This window comes from Poecile atricapillus, chromosome 12 (assembly GCF_030490865.1).
Source record: "Poecile atricapillus isolate bPoeAtr1 chromosome 12, bPoeAtr1.hap1, whole genome shotgun sequence".
Classification (NCBI taxonomy): domain Eukaryota; kingdom Metazoa; phylum Chordata; class Aves; order Passeriformes; family Paridae; genus Poecile; species Poecile atricapillus.
Window position 1 is genome coordinate 9,956,126 of NC_081260.1, and position 23,571 is coordinate 9,979,696.

Genomic DNA, 23,571 nt, shown 5'->3' on the forward strand with positions numbered 1-23,571 from the left:
TACCTGTACCCCATGTGTTTGCTAAAACACTGTTCTGAGAGCATAATTCCTCTGTTGCTTCATTGGAGAGAGATGCAGCTCCACAATTTGACTGAACTCATGAGTGTCCTTGAGCAAACCATTCACAGGGAATTCAGTGGCCTTTTTCTGGTTAGTAGGCTAAATTTGTATAAGCTGTTTTTGATTTCAGGGAAACTTAGGTCTAACAAAATTTTATTTTATTCCATTTTGGAATAAAACATTAAAAATAAATTAAATTTTATTATTCTGAATGTGTTTTGATTGTGTGAGCTGTTTCATTGCATGAAAATTTATTTTCTGACCTATAAATGATCTCTGTGTGTCTGTAATAAAAGTCTGGTGTGGTTTGTTCTTAGCAAACAGTGTATTCAATGGATTTAGCTTTTCTGCATAATTTTTCTGAGAAATATCATATAGGACAATAGTAATTTGATCTGTAATAATGTTTAGGAATTTTATAATTAGAACATTAAAATAAACTGAGTAGTTGGGCAATATCTTCTTAAACAAGATTAAATTAGCAACATACAGCTAATTATGTTGTGTTTCTGTTCAAGAAGATATTCCTAAGTTTCTGAAACAAAGCAGAACTAAAAATTAAGTCTTAAATATTTCCTGAACATACTTACTACTAATATCTGATTAGAATTATTAGGAAATCTGAATGGATAGCCTGAAGAGTCAGAGTTCACTAGATCATATCTCAAGATTATATTTTGTATGATCTACAAAAGCTTGGCAGAATCCTTCAGGCTGTACTGTAATGTTAGATGGAAAACATTGGTGTACACTGCACTTGGATAAGTCACACATCAGTACTTAGGTATCTGGCTTTCTTTGTTTTCAGGTTACAAGATGCTGAAGACTGAGAGTTCTGAAATTAATTCTGGAGATGTGCTGGTTAGCAGCAATAATTGAGTGTTTTCAGGAGCAGTACTTGTATAGCAGTGGTAATTTTGCTGAAACAGCAAGTGTTTAAAAGAGATAAAGTGAATTAGCTGGGGATGTTTTTAAGAGCAGTTGTATTGGAAATGGCTCAATTATTAAACAAAAGTGAGAGGTAATGTGGTTTTCAGTTGGTCCAGGACAACTCTGTAGGAAGGACACTCTTTGGTTAGAAACTGGGTTGGAATTTTGAGCTTCATTATCACTGGTTTATTCTGAATGATAAAGTTTTCTGTAGGCACTTACCTTTTTCAGGGCAGCACTGTATGAACTTTTATTTTAAGAATAATACAGCAGATCACCCATCCAGCTAGAACAGCTAGAATTTTTTTTATCCTGTCCACAAGGTAACTGAGTCTTTCTGTTTTGTTTGTTGGGGCTTTTTGGCTGGTTTGGGTTTTTTCTTGTGGGGGAGTGTCACTTTACTGTTTTAAGTCAAAACACAAGTTCTTTAATCAAGCTTTGCCTTTTGGTATTATTTTTCTCCTGTATCTATGTGTTTTGGACTTCTTTTCAGTCTAATTCATTAATAATTCAAAATTAATGTTCAGTAGCTTTGCACATGTTTAATTCTTGTGACTGAATTAGATTGCTTTCACATTGTCCTAATTATTGGTGCCTTATATTTCACAAGCCCAGCTTTGTAAGACTGTATTTTAATTCCTTGTCAGTGAGGTGAGAGGAAAACATTGTTAGCCTCTTTCTATCCAGCTGAGGCCAGGTGTTGTGCATTAACATTTAAGTAGTGCAATTAGGGCCAATTATGATTTAAAAAGAAACAATAAAATCTACATGAACCCAGTTTGTCACCCATACTTTTTTGTGGTTTCCTGGTTTTGCTTCATTTTCTAGGCATCTGTTCTCACTCTCCTCTTGATTACAGTAGGGCTTCAAGCTGACATTTGCATTGACAGGTTCGGTGTGTGAATGGAAGAGACTCTGGATGATAATGCAGAAAAAAAGAACTTGGGTCAGATTGCGCTTGATCACTTAATTTTCCATTTTATTATACATCTAAAGGATATAAGGTATACTGCTAACTACACAGATCCCAGGGAAGCTGGGGTGCTTTCAGATGCTGTTGAATATGTGTGAATATAAAGGCAATCGGTGCTAGCTGTGGGGATAGCTTTTAGAAGAATGGTAAATCTGATCAGCCACTTTGAGACTTCAGAACAAATTTCACGAGATTTATTTGCTGGGATGCCCTGTCAGTTTGCAATACCTAGTGCATATACCATCCTTTACCCTGTAAATTCTGTTACTTGGGTACTAGTTACATGCTTTCCTGTGACACCTGAGCATCAGTCATAGTTTCTGTCTTTTTGGTTGTGTTGCCCACATGTGTTAATAAAATGCTTGTATTTGGTGTGTAGCTGTTACTGGTATTGGTTACATGCTACTTTTGCATGTTTCCATTTGAGCTCAAGACAAGCTAATATAAATTATATCCTAATTAGTGGACCTAAAATTTATGTAAGGTACTCTATTTGGACTACATTTCCACAGAAGTGTGCTTCTGTGGGGATCTTGGATTGTCTCATAGATCTGAGTTCTTTGATAAGCCCCTTCCATTGCCAGAAAGCTCTTTCCTACTCTTCCTTACCCAGCGATAGTTGGTACTAGAGTATCATGTCTCACTTTCCACTTGTGACAGGAAGTCTTGCTACTTCTTCAAGTGCATGCTGTTGAGAGCAGATTTTAAGTCTCTGGGAAAAAAAAAAAAAAGGGGGTTCTTCATCAATCTCTGCCTATGAGACAAAATACGGTGAATTCTAAATAAAACAGAATAAGGTATTTGTAGTGATATTTGCATTTATACGTGTTTTTGGCAGGAATGTAATGACAAGTGAAATGCGAATATTTCATACTGTTTTCTCTCTTTTTCAATGTACATAGAAATTAAGACTGCTGCTTGTCAGATCTTGTCAGATCTCTTAAACTAATGGGGAGGCATAGTTGTGTGACTGCTTTCTTAGGTTCTGTTCTTAATGTTCAACCTCAGTGCATTTCTGACCTGTTCTTTAATCTCATGATGATTCTGAGATGCAGATGTTCAAGAAAATCCCAAGTGCTGGAAGACGAGTACCTTTCTGTTTGTGTAAATTGACACATTGACTTTAAAGAAAAGTTGAGTACATTTAATATTGACATATGTCTTGTATCTGCTTCATCATGTGATCTCTCACAGAATAGTAATGCAAAAAAATTGTTGAACAGTACGGTTTGTTTTGTATTAATATTTAATCAGATACCAAAAGCACTTAAAGGAGCTGGGGATGTGAGTGTTCTATTAGAAAGTGCTTCTTTGTTGCACTGAGCAGTTGCTACCCAAATAAATGAAACCAAGAAGTTTGTTCAAGTATCATTAAGTAATAAAAATTGTTCTGCTGGGAAAGCTTTTGTTTCAGTTTCTGTTTTTAAAGATTGTTTCTTCAGAATCAATCAAAAAGCAACTTCCTTGATGTTAAACACAAAGGTACAAATTAAGGCTAATAAACTGATACTGAGTGAGTCAGAGAAATACTGATAAATGTGAATGCCTCTGAGAGCATTCTGCAGCTCTGAGCTGTGCATGAACTGGACAGCTTTCTAAAGAAAATAATCAAATCAATGAAACATCAATTATTAATGTTTTTTAATGCTGGATAATTGGAAGAACTGAAAGAAAATCAGTATGTTGTTCCAATCCCAGAGAACAATGAGCACACCCAAGGTTTTGCAAGCCTAGCTTTCCCCAGCTTTGTCTCCTTCCCTGAGAGCATGTTGGGAGGCAGTGCTGCCAGGGTGATGTGAGGATTTCAGCTTTTGTTTCAAGTAAAATAGTGTTCCTCAGTCATGGGAAAGCATGGAATTATTTCCATTGGTCCTAAAGGCACTCACAGGGAAATGGATAAAAGGGCTTAAGAAAATCTCATAATTTAGACCTATACCTTGTTTTTTTGGAGCTTAAGTCATTACTTCTGTACACTCAGTCATAAATACGGTTGCAACCCGATATGGTCTTGATAATTGGAGTGTTGGATTTGACCATTGTAATGTTTGGTTTTGACCACGGAGTTTGACAGCAGCTCAGGCCCACCTCTTAGTCCTGTGGTACAGCAGTGGGCTGCTTGCTTTTGCTATGCACTGCCATTGCCAGCAGCTATTGTTTGTGCACAAATCAGTTGCTCATTGATTAATGGGCTTTGCAGGGGTAGGAAAAGTAGGCAGTAATGCTTGCAGCAATCACTTCAGTGCTCTTCTCCCCTCCCAAATTATACCTGGGGCATAGGTAACTGAAAAGTGCCTTGTATATTGGAATAGGTCCTTCTTTGCCCATTAGGGATTGCTGTAGGTTGTGCATCATCTTAATGTGTCAACAAAACACATTTTTTTCCTTCCCCCATTCCAACCACATCACCTTAAGGTCTTTCAAATCTCGATTCCTAAAGTTTCAAACTTGCTGGAATATTTCGAAGTCAGAACTTCCTTCCACTCTGAAAATGACCATGTGCTCATTCATGAGTGAACTCCTCACAGTTTCCTTGGCATTCTGGTACCTGAGTTCTTAAGGGTGTTTGTGTTCATTCTGTACAGAACAGTACTTCAGCCATTAGCACATAAGTCAGGTCCTGCTGCTGACTGCAGGCTGGTCAATTTGGATATGTTCTTCTAGAGTAGCAATATTGAAATCAATGAAGTAATTCCTTTGGTTTCCAGCTGAGAATCTGTTTTTTCACTCCAGTTCTTACACAGACAGATGGTCTTTTCTACAGCTGGAGCAGTGTTTCATACTGATATCTTAGATCACTTGAATTTTAAGGAGGTAGTTTTTATGTTTTCAATTGTCTTTCGATAAGTTTCATTGTGTTGCACAGCACAGCAAGTGGGATGAGATGTGGGTGCTTTATATACTAATTTTGGCAGTAATACTTTGCAGCAGTGTTTAAATGTCTAGAGATGCTATTTATTGGCATTCCATTCATTTTAAATATTGATAAGAAAACGTTCATTTATTTAATGCATAATTTCTGTCACCTTGTTTTGGCTGTGGAAAGAACTGATCTATTAACTTCAAACACAATATTTATGGATAAAATCTTTAAGCTTTAAAATTATAAATAATTAGCTGTTGTCACAGCACTAATTATTGTATATACAGTGTCAGCAGGGCTATAATCTATCTGTCCAATATGTATTCTGCTCAAATTACATTAATCATAACTTGCTTAAATGTTAGCAAATGATTCTGTAAAGTACTTGCAATAGTGATTCTTGCAGCCTAGAAATAATGAAGATGTAAATCACTTCTACGCATCATTGCCATAATATTCTTATGATAGGATTTGAAACTGCTGCATCCGCTTTTATACTAATATTTAAGACAGATATTCTTTGTGATGGCAGCATGGTGTAGTTCCTCAGTTTATTTCCAACTGTGTAGGTCCATGTCATAGTCAATTGAATTAATGAATTTAGATTAATTTTTCAAACTAGTCACGAAAGTCAATACTAGTCAAGTATACTCTAAATTCAGAATAACAATGTATACTTTTTGAACATGGCACATCACATTAGCAAGCATGCTTTGAGTAGATTTCATCCTATGAAATTCTGAATGTCAGATATAATTGTGTTTAGGGTTTTGTGTGAATATTATCTTCCCACTTAGTGGAAATTGTCATGGTTTACTTGCTTCAGCAAGAATATGCAATTTTATATGACAATATACTGCTTAATTTTGCATGCACTTGTTTATGTTGTGCAATTTCTTGATTCGTGTTCGGCTTTCTTAGTGTTTCTTAGTTTTGGAGTCCGTGCTCCTTTGTATATTAGCAATACCAGCTGCAACATTTTGTGATCAGCTCAAAAGCAAACATGCCTGCAAGCCTGAATGTTGAGAAGCGTAAGCAGAGTTTATTGAAGAGACCACCAGCTCAGAGCCTCTTTCCTAATTTCTTCTTGTGGGAAAGTACTGTAGAACTATTTACTTGTCATGCAGGTTTCATTTCAGAAGCTTCTGTCTATTGTTGAAGTGATAAACCTGAGCAGCCATACCAAGAGTTGAGTCATGATACCTGTAAGGCTGAGGCAGGAAAGATGAAGCTGAGCTAGTTTGCTTAACTCATGAGCAATTTTTTCTTTTTCCAGAGGTATTTTGTATGTTAAATTTCCAATCTGTACCATAAATTCCCATGCAGAATTTAGTAAATATGCAGAAAATTATTATAGTCTTCCAAGAGGAATTTAAACAACAATATTTAGGTAAAATTTTCAAGCTCATCTAACATGAGCTCAGTGGAATTGAAATTTTTGGAGGCTGTAGATTTCAGTCATTTTTTGAAGAGTGTCGGTACTTGGAAGGTTTGAGACCTTGTCCCTAACAAGGTTATCAGCCATTTGATGGCCATCATCATGCCTGAGAATCTCAGGAGAAGGGGATTTTAAAAGTGTTTTTATAAACAAAATGAATAAAAGTAAGACAGAGTAATAATGAGGAACTGCATTTGTCAGCTGCTTTCTGAAGTGTGCCATACTTGTTGCTAGGATAATAGAGAAAATTAATACATCCTGTCAGGACCGCATGACAAGAACACTGAAAAGCTCTGAAGTGACTGTACACAGTGGAATAGAGGAAATCCACTTTGATCTACCATTTTTGATGTTTTATAATTGCACTTATTATCAGGTCCTTTACTCTCTTCTTATTTGACACAAGATCCATTATCAGTGACAGCATGAATGCGAACATGGGCTTGATTTGCAAAACTACTTGGGATGAGGTAATGGGTAAAAAAAGCTTTTTGTTCCTAACTGTTGAGAAAAGAAAAAAAATTTAAATCATTTATGTTAGTGCTATCAGCTAATATCTTCTGAGAAATGCTCTACTTCCAGTATAATATTGTTTATATTCTGTGTTTGAGTAGAGCTTGTTTAATTAGCTCCCTAATGAAATACTGTGTAACAAAATGAAAATTTATCATTTGCTTTTATGCCTTTGTTCAAGTGAACTAGGGCAGGTCACTGTGCCCAGCCTGGACTAGGCACCGTTTTCTTTCATGCTGCATTTGAATAGAACTCATTTAGTATTTTATTTTCTTTTAAAAAATGCTGTCTATTGAAGATTTTCAAACAAAGGTATAAAGTGCTGTCCTTTTTGCTTTCCATGCTGTCTCTTATCTTTCTCCTGTGTGAGATGAGAAGTACTGCTTCACAAAGAGGCAGGTATCTTGTATTTTATTTGGCTATAGAGTAGAATTAGACTGTTTATATAGCATCAGGGGTATGTGCATACATTCAGAATCCATGCAGTCTTTCTCTTGTAGATTAAAAAAAAAGGTAAATTAGTTATTCAAATGGACTGAAGTTATGCACAACGTTTTATTTATTTCCTACTGCAATCAACAAGAAGCCCCTGTTGGCTGTATTTAGGCTACCTGGCTTGGTAGGTAAAGAAATAAATGACCAAAGTGCTGGTGACACTGGTCGGGGCAGACGCACTGCCCCAGGCGCCAGCCCAGTGCTGCATAAGAGCCCTTGAGCATCATCAGAACAGCTCCCTGATTTCAGAGTGCAGTCTATGACAGAGAAACCTGCCTCCCTGACTTCTGCCTTGGTTCTAAGTGTTGCCCGTACCTCAGTGGTAAAGCTTTAAAATGTAAAATCCCATTTCTTTGAATGTGTGCTGAAACACAAACATTTCAGGAAATGTGTCAATGCCAGTGACATTTCCCCAGAAAAGAGATCTCTGTCTGGAGGGGAAGCTCGTCGTCAGAGCAGGAGACTAACACAGGAAAGGCAGTTGTCAACATACTCACCTGGAAAGCCAGATAATGGTGAGGAGGAGGGTTGCTAATGATACCCTCATACCTGGTACACAATTAGTCTTCTCCCTTCCTCACTCTTTCTAATCTCTTGCAAGCTACTTCACTGCATATAAATAATCAAAGCTGAGCCTCCCATGCTCAGATGAAAGCTGTAAAGATTGGCTTTTCAGATTTATGAGGAGTCGTGTTTCCTCTGCTTTCTACCCTTAAGTGTTCTCTGCGCTGCCTGGTTGTGCCTGTATGCATTGGAGTCTGGTGAGCCGCACTGTCAAGTCTCAGGAAACTTGTCACCCTACATTCACTATTGCCAAGCTTAATAAGACTTAGCACTTCTGTAGTGCATTTTTATGTTCAAAGTGTTATAGGAATATTAAATCAAATACTGCTCTCAGCTGAACTGGATCCCCATTCATTGCTCAGTTTTGCTTGACAGTAAGAACTTGGGACAGAAAATAAAGGGCTTCATTGCACCAGTGGAAGCATCAGCAGAGACTGTGAGAGAGAAGGAATGTGCTACCATGCCCATCAAGAGAGTGCACATGGCAGTTCCCTTGCATTCATCTGGCTTATGTAAAAGGAAAATTAGACAGTGTCTCACTCCATTTATGCTTTTCCATTCCTGCTTTTGGGTGGGGAACATCACTGACTTTAAAGATAGGAGCTTGCCACCAATTTTTGTTACACATAAGGACCGCTTGTGCTTTCTGTACACTTCCAGTAGTAACTTCCTGCAGTCCTCCTCTGGAATCTGTGGCATTCCAGGTTCAGAATTTTATTATAACTCAAAAAATCCATTCTTGAAATTTTCCAGATGATTTTGCATATTCATTGATAGTGTGGACGTCATTCGCTTTAACAGCAGCCATTCAGTGATTCTTTTAATAATATAATCTAATAGAGGAGCTTTGTCTTTGGCTAATGCCTATGTGGCAGCTTTTATTAGGAGACATGGGGGTCTTTGCTGTTGCTGTGGGATTGGAAGGGGTTTTCTGTAGGTAAATAGAGTAATTTTGAAAGCTGGATGACATGTTTTGTTTTGTATAGTTAAATCATGATAATTTTAGCACTGCCTTTACAGCATGTGAAATTAAACAAATGCTTCACAATGAAGATGAACGCAAACACAGACAGTATTGTCATCCTCAGGGATCCTCTGGAAGGGAAGGATTATCTGGAAGGGAATGAATCACTAATCAGTAGATGAAAAACTTCCCTAACCATTTTACTTTGTATTAATGTTGGAGCTTGATCAATACCATAAATGTCAACTACAGTTTCTGTCATTTAGTTTGTACTAAATGACATGAAGTAAACATTTTGCATTAGCTATGCTGTCACGTGTGTGCAGCAGTGCTTTTAATACAGATGATGTAGCAAAATAATCATATTGTGCTATTGATGTGAAAGATACTCACATGAGATGAATTTTAGCTCAGCAGATGTTCTTTCTGCACTGGCTCTTTGGGACTAGTGCCGGTGCTTTGCAGCTCGCAGAGCGAATCTGGGTGCTGGCACATGCACTGCAGAACTGAGCTGGTGACAGATCCTTCCCTTCCCTCTTTTTTCCTGTCTAATCAACAGGACAGAATTAGAGTTTTCGAGATCACTGCAGGCTGCAAACGAGCCTGGAAGTGTCTCTGCAGCCATCTGATGTTCTCTCTTACATTAGGCAAAATTCTCATCTGAATTTGGACTGTGAACTACCATACAGCTGGTTTAGATTATGTCTTTATACTCAGTTCTTCTTTTTTCAGCTGGAACCAATTCACTGACATGTTACTCAAACATTTTTCAGCCATGTATTTTTTTCTGCAGTAGGGTATGCTTCATTTTGATATATGGTGTGTTGCTTTTTCTTCAATATAAGATTGTAAAAGAGCAAGTGAAGGAGGAGGAGGAAAGCTATGTTTTAGCAGCCCTCTCCTTTTTGATGTGTATGATTTTTTCTTTCTTTCCTCATTTCTACTTAATGTGAAATTCTGAAAAGCTCAGTTTCAGCTGAATGCTGCAACTCAGCTCTAATAATTACTTCTAAAAGATAATTTTGAAATTTTATAAGCTGAAACTGCCTACAGATCTTCATCCATTTTGTCCACCCTCTTTGGTAAAAGGTAACTATTGGACATATTATTCCCAGCTGTTTCTTCCACTTCCCTGGTACGTTTGCTTTATTTGCATTCAGTCTGGATATTCCATAGTAAGGGAAGGCAGGTGGATAAAGCACAGTGCAATGAACAGAACTATTCATTCTGTCCTTGCTTCCTTGATTATTCTGTTCCTCAGTGCTATGAGTTTGTCAGAGGGTGCTTTGTTACTTGGTTATTGCATCATTCAGATTGAAGAGCAGGAGTCCCATTTGTACTGCTCACAAAATCTGTATGAGGTTATTTCTAACAGTCGTGTATTTCAAAAGAGTTTTTTTGATGCAAGGAGGCATCAAAATTAGAATTGAAACATAAGTGTGAGGATTAGAAGGAGGCTATTCTGTTTTGGACAGTAAATCATGTGTTAAGTTTCAAATTGCTGTTCAAATGTCAATACCCAGCTCCCTCTGAGATCTGTAAATGAACTATTTCTTCTTTAGCTTTTAACTTCAGCATTACTGATGGTACATGACTTCAAGGCAGATTCATTCATTTCTTTTCAGCCATCAGAAGGGATTGCCCTAAACTTGTTTCACCAGTTGGCTGAGTAAATTACACTCTCCTCTTATTTTCCCTAAATGTCTTCTGATGAAACTAGCGATAACCTGATCACATAGGAAGAAATTTACCAATGGCTGGAATTTGGATGAGGTTCTCTGGCTGGAGCAGGATGCAGTCAGTGTTTTGCTCCATGCTATTCTAATAATGTTCTAAAATTAAATCCTTCAAGATTGCAAAAATTTAGTTTTGTAAATAAAAGGAAATATCAGCCTAACTTCTGTTCTTTCCACTGGATGGAAATTCAGTGGAGACTTTGTGTGTGTGTAAAATGTATAGATATATGTTACATACCTACACGCATATACCTGTCTTTTATATGCAGGGTTTAAAGTTATATACACTGAGATTTGTGTGTATACATGCTTACTCTATGTGGATGAATAATTATCTATATAAAATTCTATATATAAAATATTTGCCTCTCCTCTAAGTGACAATTAGTAGCAACAAGTTTCTAGGTTGTATTTGTTGTTAAAAACAAACAAACCCATTCCAGAGTATTCCTTATTATCCATTTTAAATTTCTGTCCCAACAGTTTCATTTAGTGATGCACTGTGCTTTTATTGTGAGTGTAAATAGCTGTGTATGTAAGTTCATGATGATGTTTCTCTATCATTAACATTTTGCTTCTCTTTAGATGACATAATCTGTTTAGTGTAACATCGCTAATCTACTCATCTGTTTGTAAAATCCCTTATATTTTCACCAGATTTTTTATGAAAAACAAGTGTCAAGAAAGAACAAATTACTCTACAAGATGTGTGTGTGAGGATTTAACACTACTTGCCTTTTTACTTTCTGTCCATTTTGCTTTATTTGCCATGCTGCTACATTCTTTTACTAAATCTGTACACAGAAAAGAAGTTTTCATTGAGCTGTTTGCAGGCATACTCAGGGCCATTTTCTCAGGACTTGGAGTTAATTTAGATCTCAGCAATTTGAGGTACCTTGCCTTTGCCAAAGTGAGTTTTCATCTGCTGATGTATGGTCCATTTGCATTCCTCTGCTGGACCTTCTTATTTTACAAATTGAAGTATGTTTGTGCCAACCTGTATTTTACTGGTTCAGTACTTCATTCCTTTCTAAATTACAAATACAATAACCCTGTTCCTGGAACAGAACCGTACAGTATTGCACAGCTGATATTTTGAAGTGGCAAATTTTCTGTTTCTAAACATATTAAAAGTAGATACTCCCTCTCAAAGTTGGGCTGTTTTCTTCTGTAGTTACATCTAGCAAACCAAGACAGAATAACATAATTGAAATCAATGGGGTTAATCACATATCATGCTGTTGTAACCAGAAGAAGAGATGGGCGCTAAATTTACCCCTAAATCTTCCAAATAAAGCCCTCTGTTCAGGTGTTTTGTCACAACAGGTTTTAAGCCATCATTCTGGCAATAAAAGGAAAATTAATGATTCTGTGAGGCATACAGCTTTTTGTACATAAAAATGAAGCAGCCTTAAAAACCTATTGACTTTCCAGTAGGTTAGTATTTTCTAGTAGGTGACTATAGTCTATAAAAGTCAAGCCTGAAACAGATTAACCTTAGTTCTTTGGAGCTGCTATAAATTGCTGAAATTTGCCTGAATACTAACTGTGTAACACAATAAAGTCTGATGTTTGACCTTGGAGGTGTAAAATTAATCGGAATCCGTAAATATATGGCCTCAGTTTAAAGAGGCACTATATCCCAAATTTTCTAGTGCAGATGTGCACTGTTGTTAATAAGACACTGAAAGCGCTTGGTCAGTAATTTTTTTTCCATGGACTTCATAGGTATAAAAATGTGTGAAATACCAAATTCTTTTCAAAATTCAAATGCTGAGCTGCCTACAGAAAGTTTCCAGCCTTGTCAGGTGGCCAAAACCATCAGGTGTGAAATTCTCTGAGCAGTATGAGGAAGCACTCACTGCTTGTGCAGTGCTGGTCCTGCTTTGTGAGTCTTTGTTCTGGCTTTATTTTCATGGATATTTCACACTTTCAAACAGTTTTCTTCTAAAAGCCATTTTTTCTCCATTTGAAGTTCTGAAACACGTAGGAGTTTGGCATAAGATTTAGAGCTGAACAAAGACTAATAATCTGTTTTCTGTTAAGAACCTGAATTCCTGAGAAGTTAGTGGGCTTGTTTTTCCTTGGTTGTAAGTACTGTAAGTTTCACTTGAGGTATAATTTATTATTATTATTATTATTATTATTATTATTATTATTATTACAACTTCACCTAGTCTGGAAAGTAAACAAAAATAGCTAATAATGAGTTCTGAATAATTTGGAGTTAGGTTTCAGAATGATGTGCAAGTACTTATTGCATCAAGCTCTCAGACTTTGAATCAGTTAAAGGGAAATTTCTTCTCTAGGAAAAGGTGAGAGAAGTTTTTGCCTTAGCACCAACTCTTGCACAGTTCGAACTCAAATTTTTATTTTTTTTTTTAATTTCGAATGAGTGTTTTGGTAAATCATGGAGTCTTTATTAAGGATGTCGTCCCATTTGATGTTTTCTTTTGTTGAGGTTTCAATAATTTAATTACAGGTCTTGATATGAAACTAATCATGCATGCATCCATATGAAGCTGGCATACTGAAAGCATAAAATCATTTAACAGTCATTACTATAAGCTGACGTCGGCCTGTAATTTTTGCAGTTAATGGGGGAGTTGATGCTTGGTGAACAATCCAATTAAAACTGGCAACAAAAGACTTAAAATGTCAGCCAAATTGCTTTTTAATAGTCAACGCAGCCGTCACAAAACATAAACATTAAAGTCCCCATAGCAGCATAAAGCTTCATGGTGAAACAATTCTAGAAAATGAATAATAATTACAGTATCCTGAGAATTCTTTTAATAGATCTGCGCTCATTAAAATACTTTGTTGAGTAGATTCATATGAAAAAGTATTTTTCCCTTGATACTTCTTTATGCATTTGTTTTGAAGGTTTTATTCAGTATTTTATAGATGTAATTTCTAGTAATATTCAAAAATGTGTGTCTTATTTACAATGAGTTTAAATAACTGTATATAGATAATCTTTGAGTGAAACACAGAAATGTCTTGTGAGGTGAACTGAGGATACAGTCAGAAAGAACTTTTACAGCCTACTGATGCTGTAAAATAATGTAACCTTTATTAATTTTGAATTGCACTTGAATTCTTTTGTAAGCTGAGCCAGACTAGCAGGAGAAGCTTGTTGAACCTACCAGGATGAAGTTAACCAGCTGAATCTGCTTCTGCAACAGTGGCCTTATTGGTGCTCTGCTTAGAAGATGGTTGCAGATGGTTAAGAGAGTGCAGGGCTCCTAACAATAGACACCAGCATGAAGTTAAAAGTGTTAAATAGTTCTGTGGAATCAGGGCATAGTCCCCAGTTTAGTGGGAAGGTTGAAACATATCAGAAGATGCACCTACTTGCTTCTAAGTGTCCAAATATGCTTTAGAGAGACTGATTTGAAAGCTGTGGCCTTGTGTTATATTCATTTCCAGGCATTACATTACCTGTTTCTGTGTGGTTGTTTTGTCTTTCCCTACAGAATTTTGGCTTTTCTTTGAAAAATAATGGATTTCCTGTTTACCATCAGTTACACGTGTTCCATTGTCTCTCCTTCCAGCCAGCTCAGGACTATAGGAGAAGTGTCAGCATACCTAAATAAAATGTTAGCAAACATCAATGCAGGTATAGATCTTTTTGTAGAAATATTTGTTTTATTTGTTCATTGAGAGGGACAAGAACTTGTAAATTTCCTCCAGGGATAAAAGGCAGGAGTAGTCAATCAGCTAATTCTTCACTGAGGTATATTCTTAAACTAATATAGTGTAACTTAGATACCATGTAAAATCATTTGATGAGCAACAAATAGCCACCTGTTATGCTATCTGACAATTACATGCAGCCTCCTTAAACGGTCCCTTGTAATTCTAAGGGTTACTAAGAAAAAATTGATGCTAACTATCTTACAGTTAAGGTTATCATTCTTCTTCCTTTTAAAAAACTTTGTTTCCCTTTTTAAAAACAATATTTTGCTCTTTAAATAGATAATTAAAAGATAATTTGAAATTTATGTCCATTTAAAAATTTGTTTCTCTTCTAAAGCAAAACTTCAAAACGACAATATATGTTTTGAAATTATTATTTATCTTAAAGAACTTTTCTCTAGGAAATTTGTCCAGTAAAGTTTGTGAACTAGAATGTAAGTGAAGTTGAAGGAAACAGTCTCTGGTTTCCTGTGAGCTCTCTACCTTGGCCAACTACGAATTAATAAGGTTGCTGAGAAAAATCTATCCTACCATAATTTATGTTTTATTTGAAAATCGGTTTATAGGTCAGACTGCTCTGATGAAAAGATAGAAAAGGACAAATGTACTTGGATTTTATTTGTTTTAATGTTGTCAGTGATATTTCTTGACCAGTGCTAAGCACATGTGCTTGCTGCTTGTCAACTTATTAACTGTAGTTAAAACTAAATTTCACTATAATGAAGTGGAAATCTCTTTTTGAATGAGGAAGGGTAGATGATCATATTCCTAATTCCCATTACAAATTTGAATGTAGGTGCAGCTATTCAGGAAGAGACAGATAAAAGCATTACTGGTTTCACCAAAAGCCCTTCATTTTCCTGGCTGATAGCCTGGTTCTTTATAAAGATTTCTCTCTGATATCCCAAACAAGAAGCAGGACATTGTAGCATCTGCTATGCTACACAGTCTACAGAGAAAGAGGAATCTCTTTAAAACTAAATCTCAGGCAATATGCCAGAATTAATTTCTACAGAGCCAGTACAGGGGATACAGATTTATAATAAGATGCCACCCTGTGAATTCTGGTTAAACTTTGTAGGGGAAGGGATGTTTGACCTCAGCTGCTAACTTTGAGCAAGCTGTCTTCTACTTCACTGCTCCTGTAGAGCACAGCCATTTAGACAGCCCCCAGCACTGCTGTGGTGCCCACTACCAAATTTTGACAAATTTGAGGATGATGTGCATATAAAGCCACAGTTATATTCTATGTATGTTTACCTATTATGGAGACATTTTACAGATGTTTCTAACCCTCCACAGGTTACTATATAACCATAGGTGAATGATTTTCATTTTTTTTTATACTCCCTATAATTATATAACAGTCACTGTAAATATATGTAAAGATACTCATATCAAACAATTTAATGTCAAGGTGAAATCCATAATAAAGCATATGGAATGCAGTTTTATTGAATAAAACTATATAGTTGTTTAAGCTACGAACATATTATTCAGAATATTATAAATATAGGCTCTAGTCTGTACTTCTCTTGATGTTCCCTAATTAGTATCTTTCTAAAAGGTTTGTCTTAAAAATGAAGTAAATAGATGTGGGTAGAGTCAAGTCCCAAATGATCCAGGGGAGCTTCCATTTTCTACATCTGTACATGATATTGATCATAAAAATAGATATAGGATTTCTAATTATGCACTGCAAAATCATGTCAGGAGACATTCTGGATGTCTGGTTTTGACAGGATAATCCAGAGTTATCCTGAGAAAAGCCTTTATGTAGCTAGGTGGGAGAAACTGAAGTATGGTTCATCCTTGAAGTGAGAAGTTAAGGTGCTTCCACCTTGAATTAAACGTAGAGTAAGTCTACAGTGCTGCTAACAAAGCATCAGCTCTGTCTCAGTCTAGTTGGCTACAAGACACGCTTGGGATCTTGCCCCCAGTAATCTCAGGGCCCATCAAGATTGAAGTTTGGGTCCTGATGTAACTGGCAGGTTTAACCATGACTTAGGGCTTATCTTTCTGTAGAGCCACAGAATACTCTATGTTTGCCAAGATATAAATTAACAAACTGATGTCTCTCATGGCTGGGCTTTAAGTTGAAGAAGATTCTGTACTTTGGTGAACTGGTAGGACTCATGTCACTGTCCCCAACCCAAAGGAGGCAAGTACTAAAAGGGAGGTCTTCCCCTCAGCCCTCACGGGGCATCAAGCTCAGATGCTGCTGGGCTTTATGTTACTTAGGTCTGTAACAGGGCATGGTCTCCAGCAGTCTTTTTTTCCTGAAAATATTGCAAACTAACAGGAACACAGATGAAGCAGGTAAGAGGCAGGCAGAGTGGTGAGAGAGTGGTTGTCTTGGCTTGAAAAGACAGGTGTCTGTCAAGGAAGGTAGAAACTTCCCTTGAAATGGAAAAAAAATGTAAACCACCCCCCATGACTCCTCCAAATTATTATAATCTTGAAATCAAGGGGCTCTCAGGCAAAGATAGTGAAATAGGAATAACAGTTCTTTACTAGGAAAATTAAAATAAAAATGCAGTAGTACAAAAAACCCACTGACAGTCAGAATACAACTGACAGTCTAGTGGGCAAGGTGTTAGTAGCAGTTCTGTTAAAGGGTGGCTGCAGCCCTCCTGGAGTGACAGACCTGGTTCTGTTGAAGCAATGATCCTGTAGAAGGGTGCAGTTTTCCTCTGAAGGTCCAGTGGTGTAGATGGGTCCTGTTCCCTCTGGGAATCCAGTGGAGAAAGGCTGCCTGTGGTGTTCCAAGGCTGGGATTATATCCAGGCAGGAATGCTTGGCTCCTCCCCCTGGGTGGAGCATCTCCCAATGGGATGATGTCATTTTATCAGTCCTGCAGTGAGACTCAATGGCCATTAACAGAAGATATCTCTCTGGAGGGAAGGAGGGTTGTGGAAGAGATAAAGAACACTGCCACACCTAGTTTTAACAGATGGTAATAGAACACATACTTTTGTTTACATCTTGCATTGCAACCCAAGACAGTGGTTTAATATATCCATATTCATTTTATTTCCACTGACCTATTGGGCTGAATACATGGTGTATTTCAATATGATTTATAGTTGCTAATTCCATTACCCATAGATCCCTTTCAGAAAGCCCTCTCAGCTAATGAATTTAATAAGACAAGGGCCAAAACTTGAATATTTATCACTGCCAAGAACCATCAATAACTGTGGAAACATTAATTTTTACAGCCATGACAGCTTGCAGCCTATTTTACCAATCATAAACTGCTCTTTAATCAAAATCTGTTCACCTCTAAGGTCATCAAATATTTGCTGCCAGGCTACTTGTAAGTGCCTGTCTTTTGCAAACCTAGATGATAGGCTTACTCTGTAAGCTATAATTTCTCCCACTTTGTTCAGAGTTTTAGAATAGTGATTGTACTATCCCCTGTGAGTTCCCACTGATAGAAGTTACAGCTCGTGATATTGACTGAACCTACCACTTTTAAGTAATGGCAGGAATTACAATTTCTCCTGAAAATATCACCTTTAAGCTGGCTGGGAGCTGCCAGTCTTCACTGTGTGCTTTGAATGCTGTGTGATGTTAATTGTACCAGCAGCTGCTTGATCTGCTAAACAAACCACTGGAAGCCTGAGCTGATTGTTTAGGCTGTTCCCTCAGACTCCATCAGAACTGGAGTGCTGCTTTTCTTCTCCCTTCACATTTTGTCCTTGACCTCTCTGACTCAGCCACCAAGGGGCCTGTCTTGTGTTGGCACAGACTGTAGTGATTTAAGAGAATCCTGTCTCAGCTGGATGGGTATTAAAATCTGACAGATGTACCACCTGCAACGAAGGAGAGGAAGGGAGTGAGTAGTAGTTTCATTGCAAATTTTTCATATTAATTGACATAAATGTGAGCATTTCACATAAATAGAATGTTTTTCACATAAATATTATACATAGAGCACATTAGTAGTTAACAGCTATGTGAAGAAGTACCATAGAACAAAGCTATAATTCAGGCAGTTCAGTAAAATAAAAGCACTTCAGGAACTGTTGCTCTTCATTCCCCTCTGGCAATGTCAATTTTATATGAACACACATCAGCATGTTTGTATTGTCAGGTGCTTCTGCATGATAACATTTAAACCTTGCATTTCACCTTCAGTACACAGCATTATAACCTAAAACTCGTTTCAGGTTACAAACTACAACAGAGAGGGACATTTTATAGTGCAGTGTTTATGACCAAAATTATTCTACTTGAGCAATCAGGCTCCCAAGTTAAAACACTGAGTGATGGAGTTAATTAAGGAGGAGTAGTGCTGTTGTAGCTCTAATGCTCTACAGATATAAGTGCCTCTAAAGTGAGGCAAAGTTTGTCAGGAAAGGTAATGTCTTTCAATGCACCAGCTGATACAGCTGCAGAGAAAAAAGAACTAGCTTTGGGCCCAGAAGCCCTTCTTTTGGTTTGAGTATATTAACATTTCTGTCATCAGAAAAAGCAGAAACACTCCCCCACACACACTTTTTAAAAAAGGGTATATCAGCCTTATTTCAAGATTTGTGCAAAGTAAAACTGACAAGTATACAGTACAAAGACAACAGATGCCAGAATTTTTTGAGCCCTGAAAGACAGACTATTATTAAATGCATCCTACCCAGAAAGTTGGAAGAGGTGGTCTTGTGATAGTTACCTAGAGAAAAAACACTGCCTTTCCTTCTCTAATGAGTTCTAACCTCCATTCTTTGGCCTGATAAAATTCTCCCACGTCTTTCTACACCTGAGTCAAGAAATAGTTGTCTGCAGAGACCCTTTCAAGACACTTAAAATTTATTTTTGAAAACACTGAGATCTTAAGTATTTTTTTCACTTTTGTCATGCCACTAATGGAAGTTTTACCAGAAATGGAGCTCAGAAGTGTTACGATCCTGATGTGCAGTGATAATTACTGGCAAATGCAGGAGTCTTGCTGATGAAAATTCCTTTAATTAATACTTGATATCACATGAAGGTAATAGAGTCCCCTTATACTATTTGACTTGTGAAGATTCTCTAGTAGACAAGTTATACATTAATTTGTTTGTTAGAAATGGATCAAAAGTGTAAATTAAAGTATGGGAAAATCCCAGGCTCGTGTTAGTCTACCTAAGGAACCATAAACTTGCCTAAAGCTCCGTAAGGAATTTTAGCCAAGTTTGGTGCTATACTACAAGAGACTGTATTAATCAGAATTAAAGAAATACAAAACATACACTTCTGTAAAAACTGGAGTGTTTTATAGAAAGATCTGCTGGTGATGGTCCCATCATTCCTTTTTCCTCTGGTGTTCAAAACCAGGTAATTACATTTTTGTAAAGTCTCCTAGAATAAGATCCAGTATGAGTGTTTATAAAATATAGTTACTTAGGTCTTATAGGACAAGTTTAGCTTTTAATATAAAAACATTAAGAAAAGGAAGTGCTGCCATCATAAGCGGTCCTTACTGCCCCTGTGCTGAATACAGAGGCCTTACAGATCTTTCCAGTACATAAAGGGGTTATAAGAGCATGGGAGGGCTCATGCTTTTGATAAGGGCATGCAGTGATAGAAGGAATGGATTTAAACTGACAGAGACTGTCTTACATCAGATATTGGAAGTTCTTCCCCATGAGGGTAGGGAGGCCCTGGCACAGGGTGCCCAGAGAAGCTGTGGCTGCCCCATCCCTGAAAGGGTCCAGGGCCAGTCTGGAAGGGGCTTGGAGCAACCTGGGAAAGTGGAAGGTGTCCCTGCCCACAACAGGGGGTTGAAATTAGATGATCTTTAAAATCCCTCCCAGCCCAAACCATTCTACAATTCTAAGCATGCTTTAAAAATAATCACGGAGTGGTTTGTAAATGAGCAGTAATATACCCACAGAACTTTTAAATAAACTGAATTAAAGTCCCTGAACATATGTTGCTATTTCATTCAGTAAATAATGGATTGCTAGCTAATTCACACTCTACTGAGACACATCAAGTAAATTAAAAAAAATATATATATCCGGACATACCAAGAAATAATAAATTCAGGAACTGAAAAAATTAAAATACTTCAAAAGCACTACAGGTTAGATGCAAACCTTTTATGGTTCATTACGTTTTAGTATATTCTCTCTGATATACTTCACCTAATAACAATACAGGCTATTGTAGCCTTGTCAGTAAATGATAAAACAGTTCAATTACCCTGTCTTTTATATGGATCCAAAGAGTATAGTAAAGTATATTTCAGAACTGTTAGGAAAATAGTTCTGCCAAGGCTCGGCTAATTTTCAAAACTAACTTTAAATTATGTGTTAGCTAGTTGATTAAGCTGTTTATTTCATTTTTGCCAGTCTGTAAAGCAATTTGGCTACATGCTTATGATTACAAAGGCATTTTAGCCTGACTCTTAAGGAAAATGAGTTTGTATTAATGCTGCTCTTGTCCATCGTTCTGATCTGTCCATCTAATTCCTTTTGAACAAAACAGCAGCACTCAATCACCATGGTAGAGCCAGGGAAAGTCCTGAGTTAACTGACTTTCCACTGTCTGAAAAGCAGAAGCCTATTAAAAAAGCAAGATCTGAATTATTTCATATCCTGAAAGGAAAAGCAGTAGTATCAGAACTCAGGAGCTGAAGAGGAGCTGTTGAGATCTGTGCTGTGTAAGTGTGGAATACCAAGCTCCATTACAACAATTACCATGGAACAGCATGTGTTCAGTGTTATTTGTGGACCATCCAAAAGAACAAGCCAGAACCAAAGAAGAAGAAACATTCAGGAGAGAAAAATAACTGCTTCCTTCAAATTTCAAAGGAAAGAGAGAAAGTAGAACTCCATCAAGCTAGCAGAATTTCAAGGCGAGATTTTCTTGTTTCCAACTGCCATCTCTACTGCAGTTTCTCTTGGTGTGAGTGCATGAAGTTTGCTAAGTGCCTCAAAGAGTTCCTCAAGAGCAGAAGAGCTCAAATTAACACTTATTGTGTTAAAAAATTTAAAAAAACAGGTTAGAAGGAAGTTTGAGTAGAGTTTGTGAAGTGGATGGGGAATGTGCAAGTTGGAGTAAAAGAAATCACCAGAATTGTTGTCTGGATCTTTTCAGGAAACTTCACAGTTCTAGATGTGCTCTGCTGAAAGAAGAAAAATTAATAAAATTTATTTTAAAAAAATTACTCCTCAGGGGAAAGAATTTAGAAATTTTCTAAACAGTCTCTTTTGTCTGTAAAAAAATGAGCTAAATGCAGATGAGAAGGGCAGTGATGAAGACCAAGAGAATAATTTCTGGCTTGGTTACTCCTTAGGTGGAAATCTGATTTGAAGCAAATTATTCCAAGTGTAAAGTTTGAGCTGAAATATTGTTATATAGCAACATTTTTAGATGAATGAAAATTTCTATCACACCATGAAGACAATGAAAACAAATAAATCTCTATTTGTGTATTGTATAAATGTTTTAATGTACAAGAATTAAAAAATATGAACATTATTAGCAGCCATTAAAAATAAAAACAGCAGTTATTATAGATAGCATTAGGTAAGACAATTCCTGTATCGGTCTCATGCATTTTGGAAGCTTGTTGGCTTTAGACATCTTGCATAATATCCCCTTTCAGGTATTAAAATGATTTTTCAGCAAGTTATTTTATATAGTGTGCTGTTTATTTAGAGTCCTGAAGAATCCTAAGTGTACATACTAGATTTAATGCTGCTTTATATCCCAAGCAATATTTTTTGTCTCATAAAAATAATGAGATACAGACTTAGTTTCAAGCGAAATAGAAACAACTTTGCCAAATTAGAAAGTCTGTAAAAACTAATTGGAAACTCAGGCTGATTCTAAGCCTAATGAGTTTGCAGTGCTTCACTGAAACAAGGGTGTGATGAGGAAGACTTCTAAATCACCAAAATAATCAGGCTCCAGTGTAAGGCTTTCTGTGATGCCAATAGCTAGATGAGAGGGTGACAAGTGTGATAATTAAAAAGGAATCCCCCCAGGAAATCTGATGTATTGATATATGGTGATAAATTGCACAGGGAGATATAAGGTACCCTACGAGCCAGAGAGACTTTGTGTTCCAGAGGCAGAACCAGTCCCTTGCATGGAACAAACTAAACTCTGTCAGACAACTGTGTGCCATTGACGGGATAGGATAGATTAAAGGGGAAGAAGGGAACTAAATGATGTGTTGCCATATAGATTATGTCACAGTATTGTCACAGTACAGCTGATCTGCACTGGACAAGGTAAATCTGGCCATAACACAAATCCAATTTGGCTGGCCTAGTTCATGCCAGAACAAGTCCCTGGATAAGTTACACGGGACCCTCAGCCAACCCCGTTCAAGCTTAGTTGCAAGCACACCACTGGCCAGAGATCTGGGTGGAGATCGATCCCAGACAATGACCTGTCTAAGCCTGGGTGTTTTGAATTGACTAAATAAGTAAGTTCCAAACAATAATAAGGCCTGTTTATTCTGGTGATCAAGAGGACTTGAGTCACGGTTTCTGTCTCCAGCCGACAATCTGCACAAAACAGATTATACAGGTTTTTTCCCAAATACCTAGAGGAGCAGTCACCTTGGCATTTACTGCTCTTGATGTACCTTGTAGAGTCTAACTGTGTGTCCTGTTAAAAATCAGCATTTTTATAACAGGATAGTGGCTCAGCCATTGAAATGGCTTGTCATGCAAATTATAGGTTGTATAATAATCATGCAAATTTTCTGTGGATTGGATTTGAGATTGATACCTTAAACAAGGAAATGTCATTGATCAAACACATAAGGATGCTGGACATCAAATATTATGTGCAAAATTTGGGTAGCTTTCAGTTCTAAAATAGCGAGATACAGGATTTACCTAGATTAATTATTATATGAAAGTGCCTTAGCAGATTATTTTGGAGCCCTGGATTGTTGACTCCAGTGATTTAATTTACTGAGGTCTCCAGTTTTGTAATATGCTTAGAAATGCTTTTCTGGTGTATGCAAACAAATATTACAGCATAAACCTTAGTGCAACTGTAAGAATGCTGCCTTGATAAAAGATCAATGAAATTAAAAGGATTAAGCTTGGGCCAAATCTGTGACAGCTTTGCTTACCACAGCATTGAAAAGCTTATGTGGAGCACTAAACAACCTTGTTTCTCCAGCTGGGGTAAATTAGGACTGTCACAGAGAAAAAGGTGCTTTTTTTCCACAAGCCATTCCATGAAAGGAGGGAATACACTTCTGTCTTTCACCTTGAAGACATGTCATCTCATAATGTGAAGAAAGTATGTGTTGTAAATGGATGGCAACAGTTCCTTGCAGGGAATTTTTGCAGGGTCATCAGCGATTCACTCCAGCTGGATTTC

The 23,571-nt window shown here is 37.0% G+C and overlaps 1 protein-coding gene across 5 annotated transcripts in view; it reads left to right on the top strand.

Moving 5' to 3' along the window:
• The window catches only part of TENM1 (teneurin transmembrane protein 1), a 234,956-nt gene that overhangs the window by 56,056 nt on the left and 155,329 nt on the right, over positions 1-23,571 (top strand). For 3 of the 5 annotated variants that reach the window (XM_058847819.1, XM_058847822.1, XM_058847820.1), the window contains exons 4-5: positions 9,247-9,280; positions 11,367-11,377. The exons of the other annotated variants lie outside the window; for them this stretch is intronic. In XM_058847819.1, coding sequence (XP_058703802.1) covers positions 9,247-9,280; positions 11,367-11,377 — 45 coding nt within the window. The remainder of the gene's footprint in view (positions 1-9,246; positions 9,281-11,366; positions 11,378-23,571) is intronic. 5 annotated transcript variants of the gene reach the window in all.